The sequence below is a fragment of the Sinocyclocheilus grahami genome, unplaced genomic scaffold, assembly GCF_001515645.1.
Source record: "Sinocyclocheilus grahami isolate Dianchi unplaced genomic scaffold, SAMN03320097.WGS_v1.1 scaffold1382.1, whole genome shotgun sequence".
Taxonomy (NCBI): domain Eukaryota; kingdom Metazoa; phylum Chordata; class Actinopteri; order Cypriniformes; family Cyprinidae; genus Sinocyclocheilus; species Sinocyclocheilus grahami.
The window spans coordinates 104,963-130,712 of record NW_015506561.1 but is presented as its reverse complement, the minus strand read 5'-3'; the positions used below and the strand labels follow the sequence as shown (position 1 = coordinate 130,712).

General features: G+C 35.0%; 1 protein-coding gene across 1 annotated transcript in view; it reads left to right on the top strand.

Annotated features, from left to right (window-relative positions):
* The window catches only part of LOC107569797 (zinc finger protein 385D-like), a 29,155-nt gene extending 20,728 nt beyond the window's left edge, over positions 1-8,427 (top strand). The window contains exons 3-6 of the mRNA XM_016255953.1: positions 2,450-2,728; positions 4,018-4,199; positions 5,182-5,283; positions 7,312-8,427. Coding sequence (XP_016111439.1) covers positions 2,450-2,728; positions 4,018-4,199; positions 5,182-5,283; positions 7,312-7,545 — 797 coding nt within the window. The 3' untranslated portion in view covers positions 7,546-8,427. The remainder of the gene's footprint in view (positions 1-2,449; positions 2,729-4,017; positions 4,200-5,181; positions 5,284-7,311) is intronic.
* Positions 8,428-25,750: the final 17,323 nt, after the last annotated feature.

The window sequence follows — 25,750 nt, the reverse complement described above, 5'->3', positions numbered from 1 at the left end:
GTCTTAGCATTGACGCATAGCTGGTCAGCTGAGCCTTCTAAAGTGGCGCTCAAAGTTAAAATGATTTCAACAGCGTGTTTCATTACGTCTCTTTGAATTACACGTTTTTGAACGTGTAGTTGAATGACAGTCACGTTCCACAACCTTGTGGCGCAACACTGTAACGCGCAGGTGGAAATATCAATAGAAAGTCTCTTGTCCAGTCAGATTAGAAGATCAGATTACAACTAGGCTAACTGTTGTACATATAGGCTAACGACAGCCTAACGATCTTATTGTCAGGTTTATGTTCTGTTATGTGGACCGTTATTTTGTCATTCTCTTCTGTTTACTTCACTCTCTGTTTCAACGCTATTTGGTTTCGGTTTCATTGTCTTCTGAATATGATCTCGTTAGTTCGTTTGTGGTCAGCAAACATTCCGACTCTGCTAAGAGTGACGTTTAGACGCTTTCCTCTCAATAACAAAATGAACACAAGATACATGACAGCAGTGAGAAAACAGCAGTTAAGAAAGCATCTGATCATAGCAGTATGAATCTTTGCACCAGCTCCAGTAAGTCACGTCACATTTGTAATAGAGCGTTATACAATAACTAGACTGCTATAAAGCAAGCAACTTTACAGTATTAACCATGAAAAAATGATGCCATTGTCACTTTCAGTTAGAATTACAACCGCTCCATGTATATATGAATATGTGTAGAATGTGAACTCTATATTTTAATGAATTGCTACTGATTACGAAAGTCGAAAGTTTATTGATTCATCAGTGCAATAATCAATTTGTTTATTGTTCATTCGAATAATCATTAGATTAATTGATTTTCAAAATAACCGTTTGTTGAAGCCCTAGGGTTAACTAATTGGTCTTAGTTTGAGCGAGACGTTCGGTAGCATCCATGCCTCTTTTTCTTTTACAGATGAGCCGAAGAGGAGCTCTGGGATAAATAAGAGACTCTACTTAACGGGTCACCAAAATAGAACGACATAATTCAGTATCGATTGAGTCCCCAGGGTCTGAAATGAAGAGAGCCTCTGTGTTATTACTGTACAAAGAGTTCAGACACCTCAGACATTGATCAGAGCACCGTGCCAGAACCAGACCTCATCTGGGGAAAATCAGCGGCAGTTTATCTTATTCGGTGCAATTAATTTCAGTGTCGACCGCATTAGGTAATACTGGCATGTGGCGCCATCGATCTTGATATTTGACACAGTTATTTTCCAGCACAAATAAAGGAAGTCTTCAAATCAAAGCAAGTCCAACACTCAGGGAAAAACTCACAGCCAGAACGCGAGAGTGCCGTTCGATGGAATAATGTGCTCATGTATTATTGACAATGGCAACGAAGGAGCTTTTAGAGGTCGACAAGTCATCAGTGACTTCAGGGTTTGTGTTTATGTGTGCCTGCTGCATATTTATTCATCCAAAACATAATCCAATACTCATCCATCCAGTGGACAATATAATGTGTGTATAATTAGAAAAGTCTGACTTGTATTTGCGCCTCAATAGCATTCGGTGCAGTGCTTCAGTTAGAAAAATAGGCATGTGTTTATCAAATATTTATTTAATAAAATTGTATTTAATTTTGTAATCATTTCATTTTTACATTTTATTATGTTGTTCTATTTTAAAAAAAGTTTTAATTAAATGTTATGTTGCATAGTCCATTAAATTAAAGACTATAAAAATGAAAAGGTCTTGATTTTAATCATTTTGAAGATGCAAACTAAATGATTATTCATAATAAATTAATGATGAGTCTGTATTTATTTGTTTGTTTTATTTTATTTTAATTTTTGCAATTTATTAAATTATTATAATTGTTTTATTAAAATTACAGTTTGTATTGCCATGTAGTTTGTAAGTTATGCAGGAAATTGTCCAAAGATATTTTTCTTTCAATAGTCTAAATCATTTTCTCTTTATATTTAGAACTTGATGGCTACTATCTAAATGGTTATTCATAATAAATGATGAGTTATTGTTTGTTACATTGTAATAAATTATTTTATTGTATTATTTTAATATTTTATTAATTAATATGAAGTAATAATTATTTGTTTTTAGTTTTGTGTGTGTTTGTGAGTGTGTGTGGTTATTTATGCTGGAAATTGAGCAACAAAGTTTTTGAATAATCTTTTTGTATAATATATCTTTGTATAATCTATTAATTCACAATTTGTAAAGTGTCCCAACTTTTTTGGAATCGGGTTTGTTTTTTAAAAATGAAAGATACTTAATTCCAATAATGTTCTCTTTATATTTGGACCTTGATATTGAATTATTCATAATTAGCTTGCATTACATTATGAAACACTTGAGATCAAAACAAAAGACTTGCAATAATAACCCTAAAACTATTACTTTAAACTAGATCTGCTACAGTATAAACACTAAAGCGCTATCACACTTACCAATAACAGGTCATTTGTCTTTTACAGGTGGGAGTCCTGGAGCGCCTGTGGCCCCTTCATCACCCTTTTCTGCCCCAAGGTCCGGCCCCAGCGTGGAGCCCACAGAGCCAGAGTCTACCTCAGTATCAGGAGGAGAGGACGGCCGCTCCATCACGCCCAACCCACCTGAACTGGAGGAGAACGACCCCACAGTCAGTCCAGAGACAGAGACGGAGACGGAGGATGAGAAAGCACTGCGTCTGCTCTACTGCTCCCTCTGTAAGGTGGCCGTCAACTCTGCGTCACAGCTAGACGCGCATAACAGTGGTGAGCAGCTACTCAGAGCGCCTGCACTGAGGCTTTTCTGAATTGAACAGGATCAGGTCTTACTCTGACACATGCAAGACAACGGAACTGAAGTAACATGGCCTTTAAAAAAAGAGCCTTTTATCATATTGTTGTAGCTGCAATTTTATGAAGGGGATAAATCACTCTTGTCATGGTAAAAAATGTAAATTACTGCAATGAACAGCTTCTTTATTAGAAACTGTGAGTCAAAGAGTTTAAAAAAGAAATGTAAAAAATCTAAGTACTACTAAAATACTACCTAAAAAATTATACAGCAAGATACTACACCTCGGTTATGATTTTTAGCAAGTTGGGTTGTGAGGAGATTTTTCAGACTAATTAGTTTACATTAGTGTGATAATTAGCAACACAAACTACAACACACAAGTTTGTCATCAGTATTTTTTTTAAGAAATGAATGTTTTTCATTCAGCAAGGATGCATTAAATTGATCAAATGTTACAGTAAAAACATTTATAATGTTACAAAAGATTTCTGTTTCGAATAAATGCTGTTCTTTTGAATTTTCTATTCATCTGAGAATCCCGAAAATCATGGCTTCCACAAAAATATGAAGCAGTTTTCAGCACTGATAATAATCGGAAATGTTTCTTGGGCAGCAAATCAGCATATTAGCATGATTTCTGAAGGATCACGTGACACTGAAGACTGGAGCAATGATGCTGAGAATTCAGCTGCGCATCACAGGAATAAATTACATTTTAAAATGTGTCCAAATATAGGAAGCAGTTATTTTAAATTGTAATTGTTTTGGTCAAATAAATGGAGCATTGGTGAACAGAAGAACTTCTTTTAAAAGCATTAGAAATCTTACTGACTGCCTGTTCTGAAACACTTTTTGCTTCAGATAAATGTTGTGATGTGGAGCTGCTTGATTTGGTTCATGGTTTGGAAATTTGGAACAAAATATGCTTAAGGAGAAAATTAATCATAAAAATACTGAAACCAAAGCTGCGGGTCACAGAAGCTGCTATTCCTTCACTATTTGATCCAGCTGATCTGTATCATTTTTATTCTGTCAAGTATTAAAGCAAAGACCTTTAGTTTAAGATCAATGAGAACCATAAATTCAGTCACATGTCTCTTTTGACAGTTAGTGTATACTTAGTTCTAATACATATACAGTAATTGACTTTGAAATGTGATGCATCAGCACTAAAGACCCCATCCAGCCCTCACGGTTTTATTTTCTCTGGCGAATGCGTATCATTAAGATGATAAATGTTATGCCATGTTTTGTTCCTCAGGCACCAAACACAAAACCATGCTGGAGGCTCGTAGTGGGATCGGCTCCATCAAATCCTTCCCCAGGCCCGGACTGAAGAGCAAGCTGACTGCACCCGCTAAAGCAGACACGGGCCTGCAGAACAAGACATTCCACTGTGAAGCCTGCGATGTGCGCGTCAATTCAGAGACGCAGCTCAAGCAGGTGAGCGCCGAACCTCAATTGACTGTCACTCTGAAAGCCAGATGTGGCAGCATCAAAAGCATCGCTGCATGGATTTCATTAAATAATGTCAAAATCTCATTTGACCTCAGATTTTATTTGTGAGATTTCATTTATAAAGTAACTCTAATGTTGTCACTCTACTGGAGGATTTTAAGGTTTGTAAGATTTTAGTGAAATATTGTTTACTATTTTACTAAAATAATAGTAATAATTGCCTATTTTTGATGTACAGTACCTGCGTTAAAGCAGTGGTTAAACCATTTATTTTATGGAGATGGAAAGATTAAAAAGTAAAAAAATTGCTTTTTGAAGAAAGATGCGAGAAATTCCATGTAATAAATGAAAGCATACAATAAGTATTAATTAGTATTATTTGTTGTTGTTGTTATTGCTATTATTATTGTTATAAATTATTATAATGATATATATACAGTCATGTGAAAAAGTTAGGACATCCTATTGAATTCCATGGTTTTCATGTAAAAAAAAAATTTATCTGGTCCTTGGCAGCTCTTAAAATTTGGAAAATAAAACCTCAGATGAACAACAACACATGACATATTGCACCATGATAAAATGGTGAAATTGATAATCAAATTTAGTTGTGTAGATATATGTTGATGTAAAAATGATTTCTGTAATTTTGTGGAGGATATAAATACCCACCATCCATACAATATTAAACAATATTAAAAATTAATAAATATAAAAAAACATAAATCAAAATCATTCAACATCATTCAGTCTAAATAAATAATAAAGGATGGAATATTCTGCTTTGGTGCCGCTAATAGCAGTGGTTTGTTTTGCTATAAATGCTTCTGGCAAATAATCTGCAGTGCAAATTGTATTTTAATTTGGTATGAAAAGTTCCTAACAGCATTAAATGCTGTTATAGAATCTGTAAACTGTGTCTGTCAGCTCATCACATCTGTGTCACATTCTGTGTTTGTATCGTCAGCATATCAGCAGCAGACGCCATAAAGACAGAGCTGCAGGGAAACCAGACAAACCCAAGTACAGTCCTTACCCCAAAACCCAAAGAGGAGCCACCAAACAGACAGTAGGTTCCTGCTTCCTTAACAATACCTGGAGAAAAATATTATTCAGCAGCCTTGTTCATTTCAATAGAAATGGAAAGCTATAAAGGCAGTTCTGTTTTGTGATGCTAGTGGTGGTGCAAAAATAATGGGGTTAGCCCAGACTGTTTCAAAATCAGATGTTGCATGATGGAGTGATGCCATATTTAATAACAACAACATGAAATTATTTCACAATACATTGAACTTTCACGTTGTGACACATTTCAGAGTGGAAAACTGTTCAGTGGAAATAATGAATAGCAGGACTTCATTAGTGTATAGATTATGTGTTGGTGGTTCATATACATTTTTAGATATTAAATAATTGTAAAAAATTATTATTGGGTCGTATGATCTTTTAATGTTTATGAACGAATGATGAAAACTAAAAACAGTAATATTGTGAAACATTATTACAATTTAACATATCTGGTTTATATTTGAATATATTTTCAAATGTCATTTATTCCTGCGATCAAAGCTGTATTTTCAGCATCATTACTCCAGTCTTCAGTGTCACATGATCTTCAGAAATCATTCTAATTGACTCGCTGTTGACATTTCTGATTAATATCAATGTTAAAAACTTAGTTTTTTAAGATTCTTTGATGTATAGAAAGAAAGAATAGCTTTTATTCAAAAGAGAAATCTTTTGTAATAACTTTTGATCACACTTTTGACCCCAAACTTTTGAACAGCAGTGTAGTTATTAGTGTGCTATCAGCACCTGTTTGACTCGTGTATGTCAGCAGGGAAAGTTATTTCAGAGACCGAGGAAACCATTATGTTTTGATGAACACTTATCAAAACAATTTTTTCCTTTCGAATAACACATCCTGATGAATTATACACATCCAGACCGTTTATTAAAGCGATAGTTTGCCCAAAAATGAAAATTCTGTCATTGTTTACTCACCCTCATGTCGTTCCAAACCCACACGCTGATATTTTTTCCGCTTTGTTGCAACAACAGCTGATAGTGACTACATCTGTCAAGCTCACTGTGAACACAAATGAGATTTCAAAGATTTTCCGTGAGTGATTTGAATTTCAGTCTGTTCCTCAAACAAAATCTATCATATGACTTCAGACGTTTGGGAAGATAGCGCATGGGTCATGTGGACTACTGTTGTGGTGCTTGCGGTCACTCTGAACCGTTGTTGCATTGAAACTGTTTGGTGTTCCACGGAAACGAACAACCACATATGGGTCTGGAGCAACATCAACATAGTGAGCTATTGCTGGAATCGCATAGCATTGTAGGGTATAACTGCAATACAACCCATTTGACTACAGATTTTACTAATGAAATTGAATCTGCACACAAAAATAAAGGCTGATGCTCAATTATTCCATCGAGGCCACAAAATTAGTACAAAGAAAGTGCCAAGTGCAAAATGTTTTTGAGTTCAATCCTAAATCAGCGGTACTTTTTTTGTACTTGCGGACTTGATGGAATACATCTACATGAGCTTTGGCCTATATTTTTGTGTGCATATCCTTCTTTCCTTTTCTTTCATATTTATCATTTGTATTTTTTTATTGTTAATAATGAAATAAGAAATGAAAGTTATTATGGAATTTATTTCTGTCACTGTGAAAAACAACAATTACATTTAATAAATGAACATACAATAATTTTGAATTATTATTATGAAAATAATTATATTGTTAAACTTATAATTTGGTGTGTGTGTATATATATATATATATATATATATATATATATATGTATTTGTTTTTTGTTTTCATTGATCATCATTGAAGTATTTTTTTCAAATCTAAGAATTTAATGATTTCTTTAATAGTAATATTTTTAACATTTTAAAATGACTATATATATATATGCATGCACATATATGAATCATGTTGAAGAATGTTATTATATTATATTATTATATATTATAATTGTTTTATATATATATATATTTCATTATTTATATTTATTTTATATTTTACTAGTTAAAAAGTTAATTTACAAAATATTTAAAAACCTGTCCTCTGTCCAGCAGATGAAGATGCCAGCCGGAAAAGACCTGTGTCCACCGCTGACCACCAGGATAATGCCGTCCCACCTGGCAGCTGTCGCCGCTGCGATCGCCGCTGTAGGCTCCGCCTTCCCGCTGCGTGCCTGCCATAACCCCGCCCTCTTTCAGACTCAGTCCCTCCCCGCCGCGCTGCTCCGCCCTGCCCCAGGGCCAATCAGGACTGCTCACACACCTGTACTGTTTGCCCCTTATTGACCTTTGAACTATGACCTCTGGGGGATCGGATCATTAACCCCTCCATCACCTCATACCCAGATCCAATGCGTGATATCGCAATAATTTAAAGACAAAACATTTACCAGGTAACTATGCATTATCATTTACTTGTGACACACTGACGTTAAGCTATAAATGTATTGGTGGATATTTGATTTTTGTTTTTTTTTGTGTATGGAAACCATGATTCATCATTATCATCGCTTAGAGTACAAGACTGATTTGTAAATTTAAGGTGAGTTTGGGAACACAGAGATGTTAATAATGGGGGAAATGAAAAGTTGTATTTCTCTACTGTTTTGCACTTTAAGTCTTTCTGTTGATGATTTCAGTGCTTTAGATGTCTAGATCCCTTCCTGTTTCCAGCTGTTGGTGTAACAGGTCAGCAGTGCTTCATTTGTCAATGGACCTGTTTCACATTTCTGTGGTTCTCAGAAACAGAAGTCGTCATAAACTTCTATAGTGGGGAATGGAATCTACAACAAATATCATTTTTGGGTTCCCATTAGCGTCAATAGAAAAAGTAACATTTCTATGACTTCACAAAAGAGGAAGAAATTTCTATTCATATATCATATCAGCATAATCATATAAAAAATTCATATATCAAATATCTACATAATCAATTACGCTGGTCAGAAAAGAGAAATATGTCAAATTTGCCACCACTCCCTCAAAAAATATACAATTTTCACTCTGAAATTGCTCATTTATTTTCCAAAATTAAGAATTTATTATTAATCATACATTAAATCGACAAAAATAATTGTTGTTGTCCGTTCTTAATAAATTAAGTAATGAAAAATTTGCCATCACTTCCTCAAAAAATTACTTTGAAACAATTTTCACTCAGAAATTGCTAGTAAATTTCACAAATAAAGAAACACCAGTTACCACATTGAATTAAATGTGAAATTTCCAAGTAGAAAAACTAAAAAACTTTAATGCAGAGGTAAAAAAAAAAGCAAAGTATAGTGTTATAAATGTACATGAAAATATGAAAAATACTTTGCTAGTTTTACAGTGTTAATAACTCTGGAAATGCATCTGTGAAAAGGGTCCATTAAGACATAATGGAATAAGTTATTGGTGATGGATCTTGCCGGTTTGGGACATTAAATGTGCATTTTATACAAGTTACAGCTTAAGAAGTTTCAGCCAACAACTTGAGCTGAAAAATGTCATGTGACTGATCATGCTCGAGCAGGAAAATTGTCATGTTAATTCTGATGTTGATGTTAGGAATGTTAAGGCTGTTGACGTCAAAGACGGTCAAATAAAAGTTAATTTCACAGTTTTAAGGCCCTCCAAAAATGGTCAGTGTTTGCAGTCCAGTTCCAGATCCAGATCCAGCTTTTCCAATACAAATTAAGCCCTGTTATACCTGTTTGTGAATATGTGTGTATGTGTGTGTGTGTGTGTGTGTGTGTACAGCAGAACTTAGGGGAAGATAAGTGGGTGATTTCCAAAGTAAAATGCTGCTGATTCATGTCAAAGCAAGGTTAAAAATATAGTGGTATGTTTGCTAAACAGATGAATATGTAAATGTGCAGGAGTGTGTTTGCGTGTGAGTGTGTATGTTGGGGTGAGTTAGCGGGCTTTTCACCTGAAGTTGTCCCTGGAAACATCTCATGAATATTACATGAGCTACTGGGGCCGCAAAGCTTGTATGTCTCTTCTTGCAATGTGAAAAACATTTTCAAATAAAGAATCCTGCTTTGTTAACTTGCTTTTTTGAAAAGAAAGAAAGAATCCACTTAAATATAGAGAATGTACATATATATATATATATATACACACACACACTACCCTTCAAAAGTTTGGGGTCAGATATATATTTTTAAAGAAATTAATAATTTTGAACAAGGACACATTAAATTAAAAGTGATAGTAAAGACATTTATAATGCTACAAAAGATTTTTATTTTAAATAAATGCTGTATTTATTCATTCAAAGAATCATGAATTAAAAAAATTATCATGGAAAAAAAATATTAAGCAACTGTTTTAGACCAGCATATTAGAATGATTTCTGAAGATCGTGTGACACTGAAGACTGGAGTAATGATGCTGAAAATTCAGCTGCGCATCACAGAAATACATTACATTTTACAATATATTCAAATAGAAACAGCTATTTTAAATTGTAATAATATTTCACAATATTGCTGTTTTTACTGTATTTTGGATCAAATAAATTAAGCTTGTTGAGCAGAACCTAAATTTTTGAACATTGAATTTGTTTAAAGGAATATTTTCTTCAAAATTAAAATGCATTACTCAGCTTTCTGCCGTCCCAAATTCACAGTATTTCCTTTCTTCTTTGAAACACAAGGAGAAATATAGGATATCTAACTAGACCATCTAAACTTCTGTTTTCCATAAACCCCTTAAAGGAATAGTTCACCCAAAAGTGAAAATTTGTTGAAAATGCACTCAGGTCATCCAAAGATGTGTTTGTTTCTTCATGAGACAAAGTCCAAAAGAAATGTAATGTAACGTAACATTTTTGCTAAAAAAAAAAGTGGACAAAGTCGTCGAAAATATATTTTATTTACTGTCTAATGATACATATAATTTAATACCAAAAATTATCAGTGCATATTACTAATTGCAAATTAAGTTTTGATATATTTTATAATTGTTCTTTTTGACAATTATCATGAACCATTATCCAATATTTGTGTCCTTGTATTTCTGTGTATTCTGAAGCTTATTTCATTGTTAGATTAGCAACTCAGAAAAATGATTTGAAATCAGCTGTGAGTGGAGTCTGCCATGTGCTTCACATCTTAATGCATATAGAACATTAAAAATGGTGAACAAATGAGGTTAAATTCTGCTGCCTTAAAAGTCTACTACCACCTATGTTGGTAGTAGACATCTCACTAGCCCTTCATTTGTGTCCGCATAGCGGTGTGAGTAAATGATGACAGAATGTTCATTTCTTGGTGAACTATTCCTTTAATAACGCTGACAGACTCACTGAAATGTGGTCGTGGAAAAATTTACTCGTTTCAACATCGATCCATAAATGAATGCTAGCGCTATTTTGAAAGCGTTCATGATGCATTTGAATCACGAGATGTTTTGAGAAGGCCCTGTGTGTTTGGGACGTCATTCACGAGGTGGATTTATTTCCAGAAATCCATTTTTCACACCCTCCCGGCACACCGTAGAACACTTTACTCAGCACTCGAAGTCTCACACTTCTCTTCAAGTGCCTGGGGGGAGATCTAAAGAAGACTAATGGTACATGACGATCCTCGGAGGTCGAGCGGGGAAATTCAAGCGCTCCGGTCGCCCGTGCGCCACTTTGAGTCCTGATCATGACAAATGCAGTAATTAGCATTCTAGTCCAAGAAGAGCGAGTTCTCTTTATTCCTGCAGGTTTATAGCAGAGCCTGCTAAGTACGTCGGGCCCGTCTTCATCCCTGCTGCCGAGCCGAGACAGACCGAAGCCGGCATGAAGCACATCTTGTGCTTGCGATTTTATGGCTCATGTCAACAGTGTTTCCAGCTGGGCTCTCTTGGATTTTAGGCATTGTTTGAAACATTAGCACACTCGAGATGATGTTATCCATCAGTGGTGCACCTGATATGACCAAAGACAATTACAGGTCGTAATAAGCGAACTGAAGTTGCTTTTAAGCAAGATGGATAGAGTAATCTGTGACTCGAGAAGGCTCATTTTATCTGAGCTTGGAAGAGGGTCATTCTTATTATTTTGTGGTCAAGTATCACTGTTGCTCATACTTTGGGATTTGAACAAGCCTTTAGGCCTGAGTCTTGTTTTTAAGCATCTGGTTTGTTCTTGTTGCTATGAACATGAATGATACTGTATCTCTAACTGTGTTTTGTTGTTGTTGAGGGGAGGTGTGCTTTTGCTTTTCTAACCAATATTTTTACCTGAGATAAAAAAAAAACAAGTGGAAATATATGGACTCTTTTGACTAATAATTATGCATTTAGAAATACCTACTCAGAGCAACGTCCTGGCAACCACTCAGAACACCTTTGCAGTTTGATTATGATTCTGAAATGTGGTCTTTTTCTGATTTGATCATTTAAATACTGTTCATAATTAAATTCAGAAGCATACTGATGAACATAAACTGGAAGGACAGTCAACACCTCAGAGTCGATGAGGGATCTGGACGTGTGCAGCTGAAAATATATCAATAATTGTATTTTTGATCTGAAGTTAAAGTGTAAAATGCTGATTATAACATGAGGACCCCAAGTGCTTTTTAAATCGCAAGCCAAAAAAACCTTAAACAATTAATGAAAAAAAAAATGCATTCAACAAGTGAAATGACTATTCAAAAGAGAATATAAACTGCCAACCATCTCCTGTATAAAATTTGATCATTTAAATACTGTTCATAATTAAATTCAGAAGCATACTGATGAACATAAACTGGAAGGACAGTCAACACCTCAGAGTCGATGAGGGATCTGGACGTGTGCAGCTGAAAATATATCAATAATTGTATTTTTGATCTGAAGTTAAAGTGTAAAATGCTGATTGTAACATGAGGACCCCAAGTGCTTTTTAAATCGCAAGCCAAAAAAACCTTAAACAATTAATGAAAAAAAAAAATGCATTCAACAAGTGAAATGACTATTCAAAAGAGAATATAAACTGCCAACCATCTCCTGTATAAAATAAAGACTCTGGATCAAATAGCAATGTTGGTGCTAATTAGCAGCTAATTCTATTAAAGTTCATTTCCACATACCTGTATCTTTAATATTTTCCAGTCTGAATGCATTATGCATGATCACTGTGTATACAGTGCACCCTTAAGAGTTATTCGGAGCAGATCATAAGTTTGAACACAATAAAAGCTGTCCTGAAGTTAAGAGTAACTGCACATTATGAGGTTTTACTGCTTCATACTTCGTCCACATTAACATACAATTTTGAACACATTTCTTTTGTATGTGTAGACATGCACGTTCTGTCCAAGTTAAGGCATCCGTTTTCACTGTATTTCTTTAGTACATGTCAAGACGTACAGTTTTACCGCATAAAGACGACAAATCTGAATGTGTCTCTCAATGCGCACATTCTGGCCGCACTTGAATGTGTAATACATTTTAAAGCAGTTAACGCTAGATTTACCCATATATTAATCGTTTCTTAAATTTTACCACATTAACATACAATTTTGAACACATTTCTTTTGTATGTGTAGACATGCACGTTCTGTCCAAGTTAAGGCATCCGTTTTCACTGTATTTCTTTAGTACATGTCAAGACGTACAGTTTTACCGCATAAAGACGACAAATGTGTAATACACTTTAAAGCAGTTAACGCTAGATTTACCCACATATTAATCGTTTCTTCAATTTTATTTTTATTTTTTTAATTTTTAACAATTTTTTTTAATAGAGTAAATTAATTTCTGTCATGACAACTCTCTGAGAGTTTAGCATGGTAATATGTTATTGGCAATGGCAATGTTAATGTGTTTGGTCTTGGCGGAATGTATCTGCTACGCTGCTGCTGTGGCAGAGCAAGAACCGAGACTTGCTACTGCCAAAACATCCACAGAAATGCTGCTGTGAGCATGTAGGAAGTACTTCTGCTTCACATATAACATGTATGAAATTACCCCCATGTATAACATGCATGAAATTACCCCTTAGCAGATCTATACAGGTGGAGCTGGGGAAGGTAAATTTTATTTTAACAATTTTTTTTAATAGAGTAAATTAATTTCTGTCATGACAACTCTCTGAGAGTTTAGCATGGTAATATGTTATTGGCAATGGCAATGTTAATGTGTTTGGTCTTGGCGGAATGTATCTGCTACGCTGCTGCTGTGGCAGAGCAAGAACCGAGACTTGCTACTGCCAAAACATCCACAGAAATGCTGCTGTGAGCATGTAGGAAGTACTTCTGCTTCACATATAACATATATGAAATTACCCCCATGTATAACATGCATGAAATTACCCTTTAGCAGATCTATACAGGTGGAGCTGGGGAAGGTGGAGGGATTCTGAAGTGCGCTGCCACTGCTACAGCAAGCACTAGTCAAGTATTTGAATGCTGAGCAGCAAGCTCGTTGGCTGCTGACGCGAAAAGAAACAGCTGCGCCATGTGAATGATGGTGTCATTGTATCAGTTTGAGTTAGAACCTATCGGCCTGCACCATCTAGAGTTTCATGACAGAACTTTGTATTAATGTATCAATGCAAATTAAGACTTTTCTGCTTGGGAATTAACATTGAACTAAACAACGACAAAGGAGATGATAAATTATGACATAAGACTGACATCACACAAAATAAACCGATGCATTATCCCTCATTAACAAATATAATGTTTGCATATATGCACACAAGCGTACCATTATGGCATCCTTCATGAATAAACATGATTTCTAATGTTTGTATACATATACACCAAGGTACCATAACGCCACATATGCAAATATAGTCTCAAACACAGCGATTTTATTGGCTGCTGTGCATGTTTGTGCATTAACACAGACAAACAGTGTGTGCTGATAGTCAAATTTCACGCATTCCACAAAGACTTTTGACTGCGTCTGCCATACGATTGAGCTTCTGCTGATCAATGTAAATATGTGAATAAAAGTCTAAATTAAATCTGTTCAGTATATAAAGCAATCGAGTCTCTTCAGAGAATTTGGACTAAACTGGTCAATTCATATGGATTTGTTTTACAATCTCTTCATGAAAGTTTTGAATCATCAAAGTGGTAGTTGTGTAGACTGTCAATGGAGGGACAGAAATCTCTCATATTTCATGAAAGATGTCTTCATTTGTGTTCTGAAGATGAACGAAAGTCTTACAGATTTGGAATGATGTGAGGGTGAGTAAATGATGACAGGTTTTTCATTTTTGGGTGAGCTGTAGCTTTAAGGCCTTCAGTGAGGAAAAAAAGTCCTCAGCTTCTTAATGTTTTCCATAAAAACTTTATAATGTTTGCCTTAAGGCTGGATTAAGGAATATGGAGGATGGGAAAAAAGCATAAAATCGATCGTTAGGAGCGCATCTCAAGGGTCTTGGAAAGAAAAGCCAGAATCGCTTCAGATGTTTCCAGTTCATTTCCATAGGAGATAAAGTGTGTTTTTACAGGCGTGATGTGAGTTATTCACACTGTCTGACTGTTGCTAGGGCTTTATGCATCACAGCAACAGCGGTTTTGGTTCGGAGGATGGCGGTTTCCAAGTAGATCAGGACCTATTTCATGAAATGTGCAAATGACAAATACATCATGACTAAGCAGAAATAGATATATGCCAAATCTATAATATTATATAGGTTTATGTCAATCATGAGGAATTCTGAATGCTTTTTAACCCTTGACAATGTGTATATGGATACGGAGTTCATAAGTGTGGCTCATTATGAAGAACCTTTTAAAATCCATGGACATTTTTCATTGCACAAAAGGTTCTCGACAGTGGAAAATGATTCTTCAGATTATTATAATATTCTTCAGACTCTTAAAAGTTCTAAAGGTTCATTATTGGCATTGATGGTTCCATGAAGAACCTACAACTTTGTGGAACTTTTCCATTCCACAAAATGTTATTTATAGTGGAAAAGGGTTCTTTTAAATCATTGAAATGTTCTTCACACTAATAAAAACATACAGTAGTCAACATTTGATGTGGATCAAAACCTTTAATCAAAGTTGTCCTAAAACCCAAACAATACCCGTTCTTGTCTTAGGACAACTTTGATGAAAGGTTTTGATCCACTTCAAATGTTGACTACTGTAGTTCAAGAGGTGTTAACCAAACCAAAACTCGAACCAAAAATGGTTGTTCTATTGCATCGCCCCTTTTGAAACCTATATATTAAAGAGTGTAGCTTTAAATCCCTGTTCCCTTATAGCTGAGTAAGTGGTCAAACGCTTTTACCTAAAGTGCCACACAGTAAACCTAATATAATGAACATCCCCATGTAGTCAAGAGACCTTCATAAAAATGGAGGCTGAGTTCAGGATGAAATGCAGGATCCAGGATTTGTTTGAGAAGATGTTCGGGCCTCATTTGCTTTGGTTGCTTGAAGTTAAATTGGACTTTGGTGACCAGGCTGAGAAGGTTATCTGCTGCTTACTGCCGGAGTCTCCACCAGACTGCTCATCTTGGTCTCAATTGGCTCACAGGAGATGCTGGATGAAGATGCAGTTGGAACCAGTTTTGTTCTGGATAATTTTGTGACTTTGGGATTGAGTATTGAGGAAGAGGAACACTGGATTTGGAAGACGCGCTCTGGATTGAACAAGCGAGTCGACTGAAACTTCAGAGTCGCAGTGGAAGAGGAGGAATCTACAACAGGATAAGCCAAAAATGTTGGAAAACTACCAAATTTGATGACCAGCCTCGATACTGCAAGAACTGTAACTCATCTGATGGCGTTGCTGGTGTCCAGGATATTTATATTCCAAATGCGTGTATCAGACAAATGTTATTGAACTGGAATCAAAACCACCTGAATTAAACGTTCACAGCATGTATACAATTCACCCCCTTTATTGGAAATATACTAGTACCTGGACATTAAAAATGGATCAGTGCCTCAATGTTAATGCATTACGCCGCTGAATCCGTTTGGTTTACTGAATGTCTGCCAGTTAGTTTACAGACCGCAGCTACCTGTGGTACTTCAGGAGTGTTAGAATGTCCACTGTAGTCCATCGTTTTGGATACAACAGGCAGGCACAATTTTATAATTAGAAGAAAAAAAACGCAACTCAAAATTGTGCAATTCAATAGGTTCTTAGAAATAAAAACATTGAGCATTTTGAGAGAAGGTACAAGACAGACCACTGACTAAATGTCAAGTTCATTTGTTAATAACACTACGTACATTAAAAGCTATTTTTTTTTTTTTTTTTTTTATATGCACAGCTACCAATAAACTTGTAGTCCACTGAACATGTTTTAGAATTTGAATTCAGTAGATTTTGTCCCAGAAAATGCACAGTCCATCTGGGCCTGGCAATAAATGTATATGCATAACAGAGATGAGAATACAGTCTCAATTATTAATAATAATAATAATAATAATAATAATAATAATAATAATAATAATAATAATAATAATAATAATAATAATAATAATAATAATAATAATAATAATAATAATAATAATAATAATAATAATAATAATAATAATAATAATAATAATAATAATAATAATCATTCATACAGCAAGCTGAACATGTTTTACCGACTGCCTTCCTTGATTTGTTCTTTATCCCAAAGACTATATCGATTCACCCAGCCATTTGTAAGATCCCTTCTGCCAAAGAGCTGGACGACTTTGAGTCACGCTCATGAAAGCACAATATTTTCAATATCATCATGGCCATACTGCAATATGTGGTGTATTGAGGACCCAGCAGGTGCATCGAGGAATGCTTGACTAGAATATGAAGCTACTGCATCCAAACTACAACCCAAAACCAACTTAGACCTGCTGCTGATGGGAGCGGGTGGGGGATCTGTTTTTTCTTAAACAGTTTTTAAACTCTTTCTCCGATTCAATTTTGAGTCATAAACAGGCCTACACGAAATCTGCATGCAGATTTCCACAGAACTGTAATGCATTCATGAAGTTTATTAGTTTGCTAATTTGATTTGATTATGCTTACAGTTACCAGTAAGGATAGCTTCGTTTAACATGCTGTTAATCCATTTTCGCAGAAAACGTCTGCAGATTGCGCCTGGGCCTGGTTATAAGGTAATCGGTTCCACAAACTAAACGCATACAAACACACTCAATATTTCACTCTCTCGTGCGCTTTCATCTGGGTTTGTTCTCCTGCAGAAATAAGTTAAAATGTGTATTTAGCATTTGTAGTGATGCATGCATCCAGTAGACTGCTGATTTACATATTTTTTTTTCTTAAAAGTAAAAAAAGTATTAGAAACACAGCTATACAGCGTCTTTAGCTAATCCAAGGAGCGAGGTTTGGAAGGAGCCCCATGTCCAGATGTGATGCGGTTGGTTAGGAGGTGAGGACCGTCGCCGTTTAGTTGCTACAGCAGGGACCTTTCGCGGGCTGTGCCGTTTCTGTTAGATCCACACCTCTGTTGCGTCCTGTGTTGGCACCTACAGGCTGGGGCTCATTCTTGGGTAGTTTCTTTGCTAAGGTGCAAAAACACACAACAGAGCCATTTTTGTAAATATAAGCAATGATGTTTCATCATGTTTGCAAGTTTTAAGGGTGAACTAAGTTCACCCAAAAATGAAAATTTGTTGAAAGTTTACTCCAGCCATTCAAAATGCAGAAAGATAGCATCACATCAACTGCTCATCAGTTGATCCTCTGCAGTCAATGGGTGCCGTCAGAGTGAAGGTCCAAACAGCTGATAAAAACATCATAATCCACAACACTCCAGTCCATCAATTAACATTCTGTGAAGTGAAAAACTGTGCGTTTGTAAGAAACAAATCTATGATCTATCAAGATGTTTTAAATTTAAACTCTCACCAAAATATGAATCCATAATAACACTTCCTCCAGTTAAAAAGTCCATCCCCTGTTGTCCTCTCACATCACAAATATATTTTTTGGTTTCGAACTGTTTCAGACAGTGCTTGATCTGTGCATATTTCTCGCCTGATTCAGACATTGGATTTTTCTCCACTGGAGAAAGCAATATTATGGATGGATAGAGGACTTCGTTTTAGTCAGAAGCAGCAGTCTGTAGTTAAAAAAACATCTAAATGGATTTGTTTCTTACTAAGACAAATCTTTTTCACAGGATGTTAATTAATGGACTGGAGTGGTGTGGATAACTTGTGTATTATTGTGATGTTTTTATCAGCCGTTTGGACTCATTCTGACGGCACCCATTCACTGCAGAGGATCCACTGGTGAACAAGTGATGGAATGCTACATTTCTTCAAATCTGTTTAGGCAAGGGAAGTTTATTTGTATAGCACATTTCATACACAATGGTAATTCAAAGTGCTTTACATAAAAGGACTTAAAAAATCATAAAAATATAACCACAACAATAAAAGTTAAAAAAATTGATTTAAAATGAATTATACATCAATACAGTGCAATAAGTTCCGACATAGCACAGTGCTCCTTCAGTAAATGCACTGCTAAACCGATGAGTCAAGATTTAAATGTGGCTAATGTTTTAGCACACCTGATCTTCCTTAAATGAAGAAACAAACAGAAAATTCAGCACATTTAATTTTTTGGTGAACCATTCCTTGAACGTGAAATGGCATTCACAACCCAATTTACCTCTAAACTGTGACACATTTTCTTGAGTGAAACCAGATATTCCAGGTACAAAATTTAGGGTGTTTACATTTTTGTACCTCTAACTTTGATAATAATTAGAAATGTTTCTTGAGCAGCAGATCAGCGTATTAGAATGATTCCTGAAGATCATGTGACACTGAAGACTGGAGTAATGATGCTGAATATTCAGCTGCGCATCACAGGAATAAATTACATTTTAAAACAGAAAACTTATATTTACAATATTACTGGTTTTATATGGAAGCATATGGGTAGCAAAATTCATTTTGAAATGTAATATGCAAAATGACAATGCAATATGTAAAATGGCAATTATTTCTGTATTTAAATTTAAATTTTTTCATACATGTGCAAAATTAAAATTCAATTATATAATTTACATTTGCCATTTTCTACACTAGTTTTAATATGTAAATTACAAGCATATTTTAACATTTTCAAAATTAAAATGAAATTGTATTACCCAAATTGATTAGATAGGTTTAACATGTCTAAGCAAAAACTGTAGCAAAATTATAATTTAACTGCATTTAGACTTACGGGTAGGACACTTGAGATTGCATTTTCATCGTACAAAATTTAGGGTGTTTACATTTTTGTACCTCTAACTTTGATAATAATTAGAAATGTTTCTTGAGCAGCAGATCAGCGTATTAGAATGATTCCTGAAGATCATGTGACACTGAAGACTGGAGTAATGATGCTGAATATTCAGCTGCGCATCACAGGAATAAATTACATTTTAAAACAGAAAACTTATATTTACAATATTACTGGTTTTATATGGAAGCATATGGGTAGCAAAATTCATTTTGAAATGTAATATGCAAAATGACAATGCAATATGTAAAATGGCAATTATTTCTGTATTTAAATTTACATTTTTTCATACATGTGCAAAATTAAAATTCAATTATATAATTTACATTTGCCATTTTCTACACTAGTTTTAATATGTAAATTACAAGCATATTTTAACATTTTCAAAATTAAAATGAAATTGTATTACCCAAATTGATTAGATAGGTTTAACATGTCTAAGCAAAAACTGTAGCAAAATTATAATTTAACTGCATTTAGACTTACGGGTAGGACACTTGAGATTGCATTTTCATCGTGATACCGTGATAATTGTAGCAAAAATTGTCTTTTATTTTTCTTAAATGCATTGACACTTAAGATGTTTCAATTGCATTTTCATTAAATACCCCGCAATATTGTAATTTAAGTCAATGTGGATTTGAAAATGCATTCCAAGCCGATCATGCCCCCAACCGGTCAACCATTATATCAAGGCGGGGCTAGGCAACTAGAAGCACAATACATCAATATTCCCCATTAACCAAACGCTTTTCATCTGCCTCAACATCTCTCACTGTTTTACACTCCGATTGATGCACATAAGCAAACAGACAGTGCAATTCTACACTTTTACCTATTTGCTACCATACTTTATTCTTCTCCTATAATGGATTGCATGTCCCCGAGCACCTAAGCAGTGCGTCGCACATCTGCACACGCGTCTGCACGCCGAGTGATGCACGTAAGCAAATTCTACACTTATTTACCACCTTACATTATATTTTATTCCTCTCTTTTAATCCGTAACAGCGCGAGTTCCTAAATGTCACGCGCCTGCCACAAAAGCTCTCACTTTTTACAACCACCGGACACCGTGATTGATGCCTGTGATTTTTAATAAGTTATCTCACTTTGGCATGTTCTGTGACAGCTGCGTCTAGATCTGACTAGTGAAGTGTCATCTGGGGCAGGCAGGAGTAGCAGCGTTTTCTGTATGGTCACGGGCATCAACTGGAGTGTAAGCAGACTGAGAGATCTTAAGGCATGCGTGACGCTTAGGTGCCACGGGACGTGCGTTCTATTATGGGTTAGAAGAGAGGAAGGCAACACAGTGTCTACACCGGACACGACAGTATTGAACCAATTATAATCCGCGATTTATAGCAAAAATAAAAATGTGTTCTTTCATAAACACTAAAAATCATACCACTTCTGAATGGCAGTGTAGAACTATTTACCAAAAAAGTAGTGAGTCAAACTGGTTGATAAACTTACCAATGGCCATAAAAATCTCATTCACGTTCATTGAAGTCTTTGCTGATGTTTCCATAAAGAGCAAACTGTTGTCATCTGCATATGACTGTGCATCCTGTGAACCCCAAAAAAAAAAAGTCAGGGTTTCAGACTCTAAATAGACAGTTCCAAGCGACTGAAAGTCTGCATGCATGTTTGTTTATGAACAGTTCCACATCTCATTTGTAAAGCCAACAGGAAGCGTCTGCTCCTCTGTGGCTGTTCAAACATCGCAAACCTGACAGTCCAGCGCTCTCTTGTTGGCAAGGTCTGCCTTGTTACCAGCCAAAGCTATTACAATATTTGGACTGGCTTGTCTCTGAAGCTCTTTCACCCAGTTTTTCGCACGTGCAAATGATTCCTGAAAGAAAAACAAACAAAAAAACATTCATTTCTGTAAAGCATTTTCTTGATTCAGAGCTTTCTCGTTCGTGCTTAAAGGGAACATATCATGCATTTTTCATACTACTTTTCTCACAGATCCAAAAATGCCTTTTTTCAAAACCGTTTTTCACCCTCTCGCTGAATTGCAGTATTAAATAGAATGTTTTTTGTATTCGTATAAAAACCTCTTTCGCATGTGAAATGTGTTAACGCCACTTTGCAACATTCACACTCCGGTTGCAGGTTTGCTGAAAGGATTTTAAACGGAGTCATTTTGCAGCTTAGTTTCAATAAATGCTCTTTTTGGACTTGGGAGGAAGTTCAATCTCAATTTAATTGAAATGAATCGACACAAGCTAAACAAAAACACTAATCCCCTGTACTGAAGTCAAGAGGTGCTTCTCAAACGGTCACTCCCAGATCTGCGGGAACAAACATTAATAATCTAGTACCGCTCGTAAGTTAACACTATAACGTAATGTAATATATTGGGGTGTCTTGGTTAGCCAAATAGAAACTGAGGATAACAAGCGTTGCACAATATACGTTGTTGGCCAATTAGTAACAATACGCCATTTTCTATATTCTGTAAGCATAATCCTACAAGTTGAGATCCAGATCTTCAGTTCATATATTGTAATATATGAGACACCGTAACACTGATATAGTAAGAACATCTATTGTGTAGTTTGTCATGCCATCAATTACATCCCGTTAGGTCTCGTTGCTCCACCTCTTCCTGCCATGACCCTAAGCCCCAATCCCCTGTACTGAAGTCAAGAGGTGCTTCTCAAACGGTCACTCCCAGATCTGCGGGAACAAACATTAATAATCTAGTACCGCTCGTAAGTTAACACTATAACGTAATGTAATATATTGGGGTGTCTTGGTTAGCCAAATAGAAACTGAGGATAACAAGCGTTGCACAATATACGTTGTTGGCCAATTAGTAACAATATGCCATTTTCTATATTCTGTAATAAGCATAATCCTACAAGTTGAGATCCAGATCTTCAGTTCATATATTGTAATATATGAGACACTGTAACACTGATATAGTAAGAACATCTATTGTGTAGTTTGTCATGCCATCAATTACATCCATACCAATGTGGTCACATGACTAAATCATAGACAACAGACATTGTTTAGGAACTGCCACTGTGTTAAGCCTTAAATATCCTTTGTGCTTTGACCCAAAAACCCAGTGACATCAGTCTTGTGTCCTTAAACACCACAAACAAAAACCAAAGCCATGATGGGAATGGAATACTAGCTTGTTATATACTGATTACTGTATATTATGGAAGGCCATTTCTGCTACATGAGAAAAACATCATAATTAGATAATGAATCATAATTATGAGATAAAGACAGAATTAAGACAAAACATGAAACAAAAAATGAAATTGACAGTCAATTACGACATTTTAAAAATGAAGTTATGACCATATCATTATGAAATTAAAAAAATGACAAAATGTCAAAACTATGACAGTCGAAATTCGTTTACGACAAAAATTCAACTTTTAATGTCATTGTATCTCATTTCGAAATTAATGTTATAAATAGTCTTGTGTCCTTAAACACCACAAACAAAAACCAAAGCCATGATGGGACTTGAATACTAGCTTGTTATATACTGATTACTGTATATTATGGAAGGCCATTTCTGCTACATGAGAAAAACATCATAATTAGATAATGAATCATAATTATGAGATAAAGACAGAATTAAGACAAAAAATGAAATTGACAGTCAATTACGACATTTTAAAAATGAAGTTATGACCATATCATTATGAAATTTAAAAAATGACAAAATGTCAAAACTATGACAGTCGAAGTCGAAATTCGTTTACGACAAAAATTCAACTTTTAATGTCATTGTATCTCATTTCGAAATTAATGTTATAAATGACTTATCTATTATTTATGATTTAGCAATACATGTTTTCTTCCTATGTGGTAGAAATGGGCTTCCATAGTATATATTGTTTACAGCCAACTGATTTGAGTAGTAATGTAACTTAAGGAAACGATAAGAAAAAGCCCATTAACAATAACCACCGAAATAAGTTAAGAATATTTATTAGTAGGCAAAAATGTGCAGCAAGTGTTCAGAACAAGAACATTTACCTCATCGATATCCCAGTGTTTTCTTTTACTTTCTATTTCCTTAATTTGACTTTGAGCCTACACACTGAAGTAACATGGACATGCAAGTTTTTCACTTTTTGGTGTATACTTTTCAGGTGTTTCTGTAGTATTGTAAAGTACTAAAATATAGTAGTCCATAATGTACACATACCATGTATACTGCAGAAACCGTAAGAATAGTGTGGTGCACACAGCCCAAGTCCCTTTGCCTCTCTGGTTCACCAACTCCCAATGCTTACAATACATTCTAGACTATACATACTTCACATACAACCCTGTTATCTCTTGTGATATAGAAAGTATGAGACAGAGTGACAGTGCAAAACAGGTCTATTATTGACACTGATGATCAATCAGTGCTTGTGATAGCTCCTAAACACTTTCGCCTTAAAAGTAACGTATAAGGCGATTGTAAATAGCAATTTATTTACATTTCACATCAGAATTGATAGGATATGCTCAAATTAAATAAACATTACTGATAAAAACGTGACTTATTTGATGTTTAGCATAATCTGGCTCTTCAAAACAAACCGCGGAAGGCTTTGATCGGTTAATATAGTGTTCACTGGACAATTTAGTAGCAACTTCAATTTCAGGGGAAAACAATCAAATGCATTTAACGGCACGATATGAAGCTGGAGCTGCCTGTTAGCTTGTGATGCTAGCTGTGCTAATGATATTGTATGTCTCCTTGTCTCTCTCTCTAATACACACACGTAAACACACGGTCAACTCAATGACAATCGTGTTCCCACGGTGTTTTCAGCGGTACTTTAACGGGTCTGTCAGTTTCTCACACGCTCCGGTTCAAATGGTTCCCAAAAGCTAATGGTGCTAATGCTAAGAGAAAAACAGGCCGAGCGCTATGCTCGCGCACACAGCACTGAGCGTGACGCCTCATAAATAAACCGTTAAAAAGCAAGACCTCGGAAATAACAGTATGGCTTATTTAAACAAACAAACAAAAACATTCAAATTAACATAACCGTACAAATGTTTAAAGCCCAGAGACTCGTACCTTTCTCTCGGTTCCTCCCAACTTCCTCTTTTGCATCCAAACTGATGATGACGGATGTGACGTCAGCCTCGGAGACAAATCGGCCAATCAGAACAACGCTCATCACAAATATTTTATTTTCATAACACACAGGATTATAAAGAGATTATTATTATTATTTGTACATTTAATTTAACCTTTGAAATTCACTAAAGTCATATTACAGTCATGTATTTTATTCATTGTTAGTAGGCCTAGTTAATGAGTTAATAATTTTTAAAACAACTTTTTTTCTTGAAAACAAGACTTTGAATTTTTTAACGAGTCTTTTTTTCCCATTAAAGGCGCGTTGGCAACTTGGGTCTTTGTTGCAGGTAGATAACAAACATAGGATCATTTCAGAATATAAAATAAACGCTTAATTTGGAAATCGACTTTTTTTTTTTTTTTTCCTGCTTTAATTCAATGCCACAATGAGGTATTACATATTCACATGATCAAATTAACATTATTAGCTGCCAGAGGAAAAAAAAAAGGAAAAAAGGAAGAAAATTACATAGTTCAATGCTTTCAGAGCATTACATGTTTTCAGTGCTTTTTTGTTTGTTCTAAGAGATTTGCATATAATTTAAAGTCATTTATAAAATGTGCAAAATTTGGTTTACATTGAGCCCACTTCTTATGTATATGGAATTCCTAACAAAATAAACAAATGTATAATATGTTGTTCTTTACAATTCAAATGTTCGTTTTCTGTATAAAAAAAAAAGTACATCAGATATACTAATTTCTATCATGCACTCTATTTTTCTGTTAATATAGAATTCCAAATCCTTCCAAAATAATCTCGAGTAAATACAATGGAAAAAAAAAAGATTTCACAGACCACAAAATTCACAGGTATACGAAATATTAAGCTTAAATCTTTCCAAAACATGCTTAGCAGGATAAATTCGATGAAGTATTTTGTAAGACACTTCCTTAATTTTATTGATACAAAACTTATTTGGCAGTTTCCGTGCTTTAACCCAAGAGATATTACCAAATAAAGAGGACCAAAAAAAATCTTGCTGCAGGTAGGGACACAGAACAAAGAGCATCCTTATAATCTTATGCTACACTGTTGTTTTAAAACGTCGACATTTTCAATGAAAATGTTACCACAAGGATTAACCATGCTGATTTCTTCTGAGATACAGTTTTTTTAAAAGCAACATCACACTCTTTGGAATTCAAAAACCATAGCAAATTCTCTTGGTTTAAC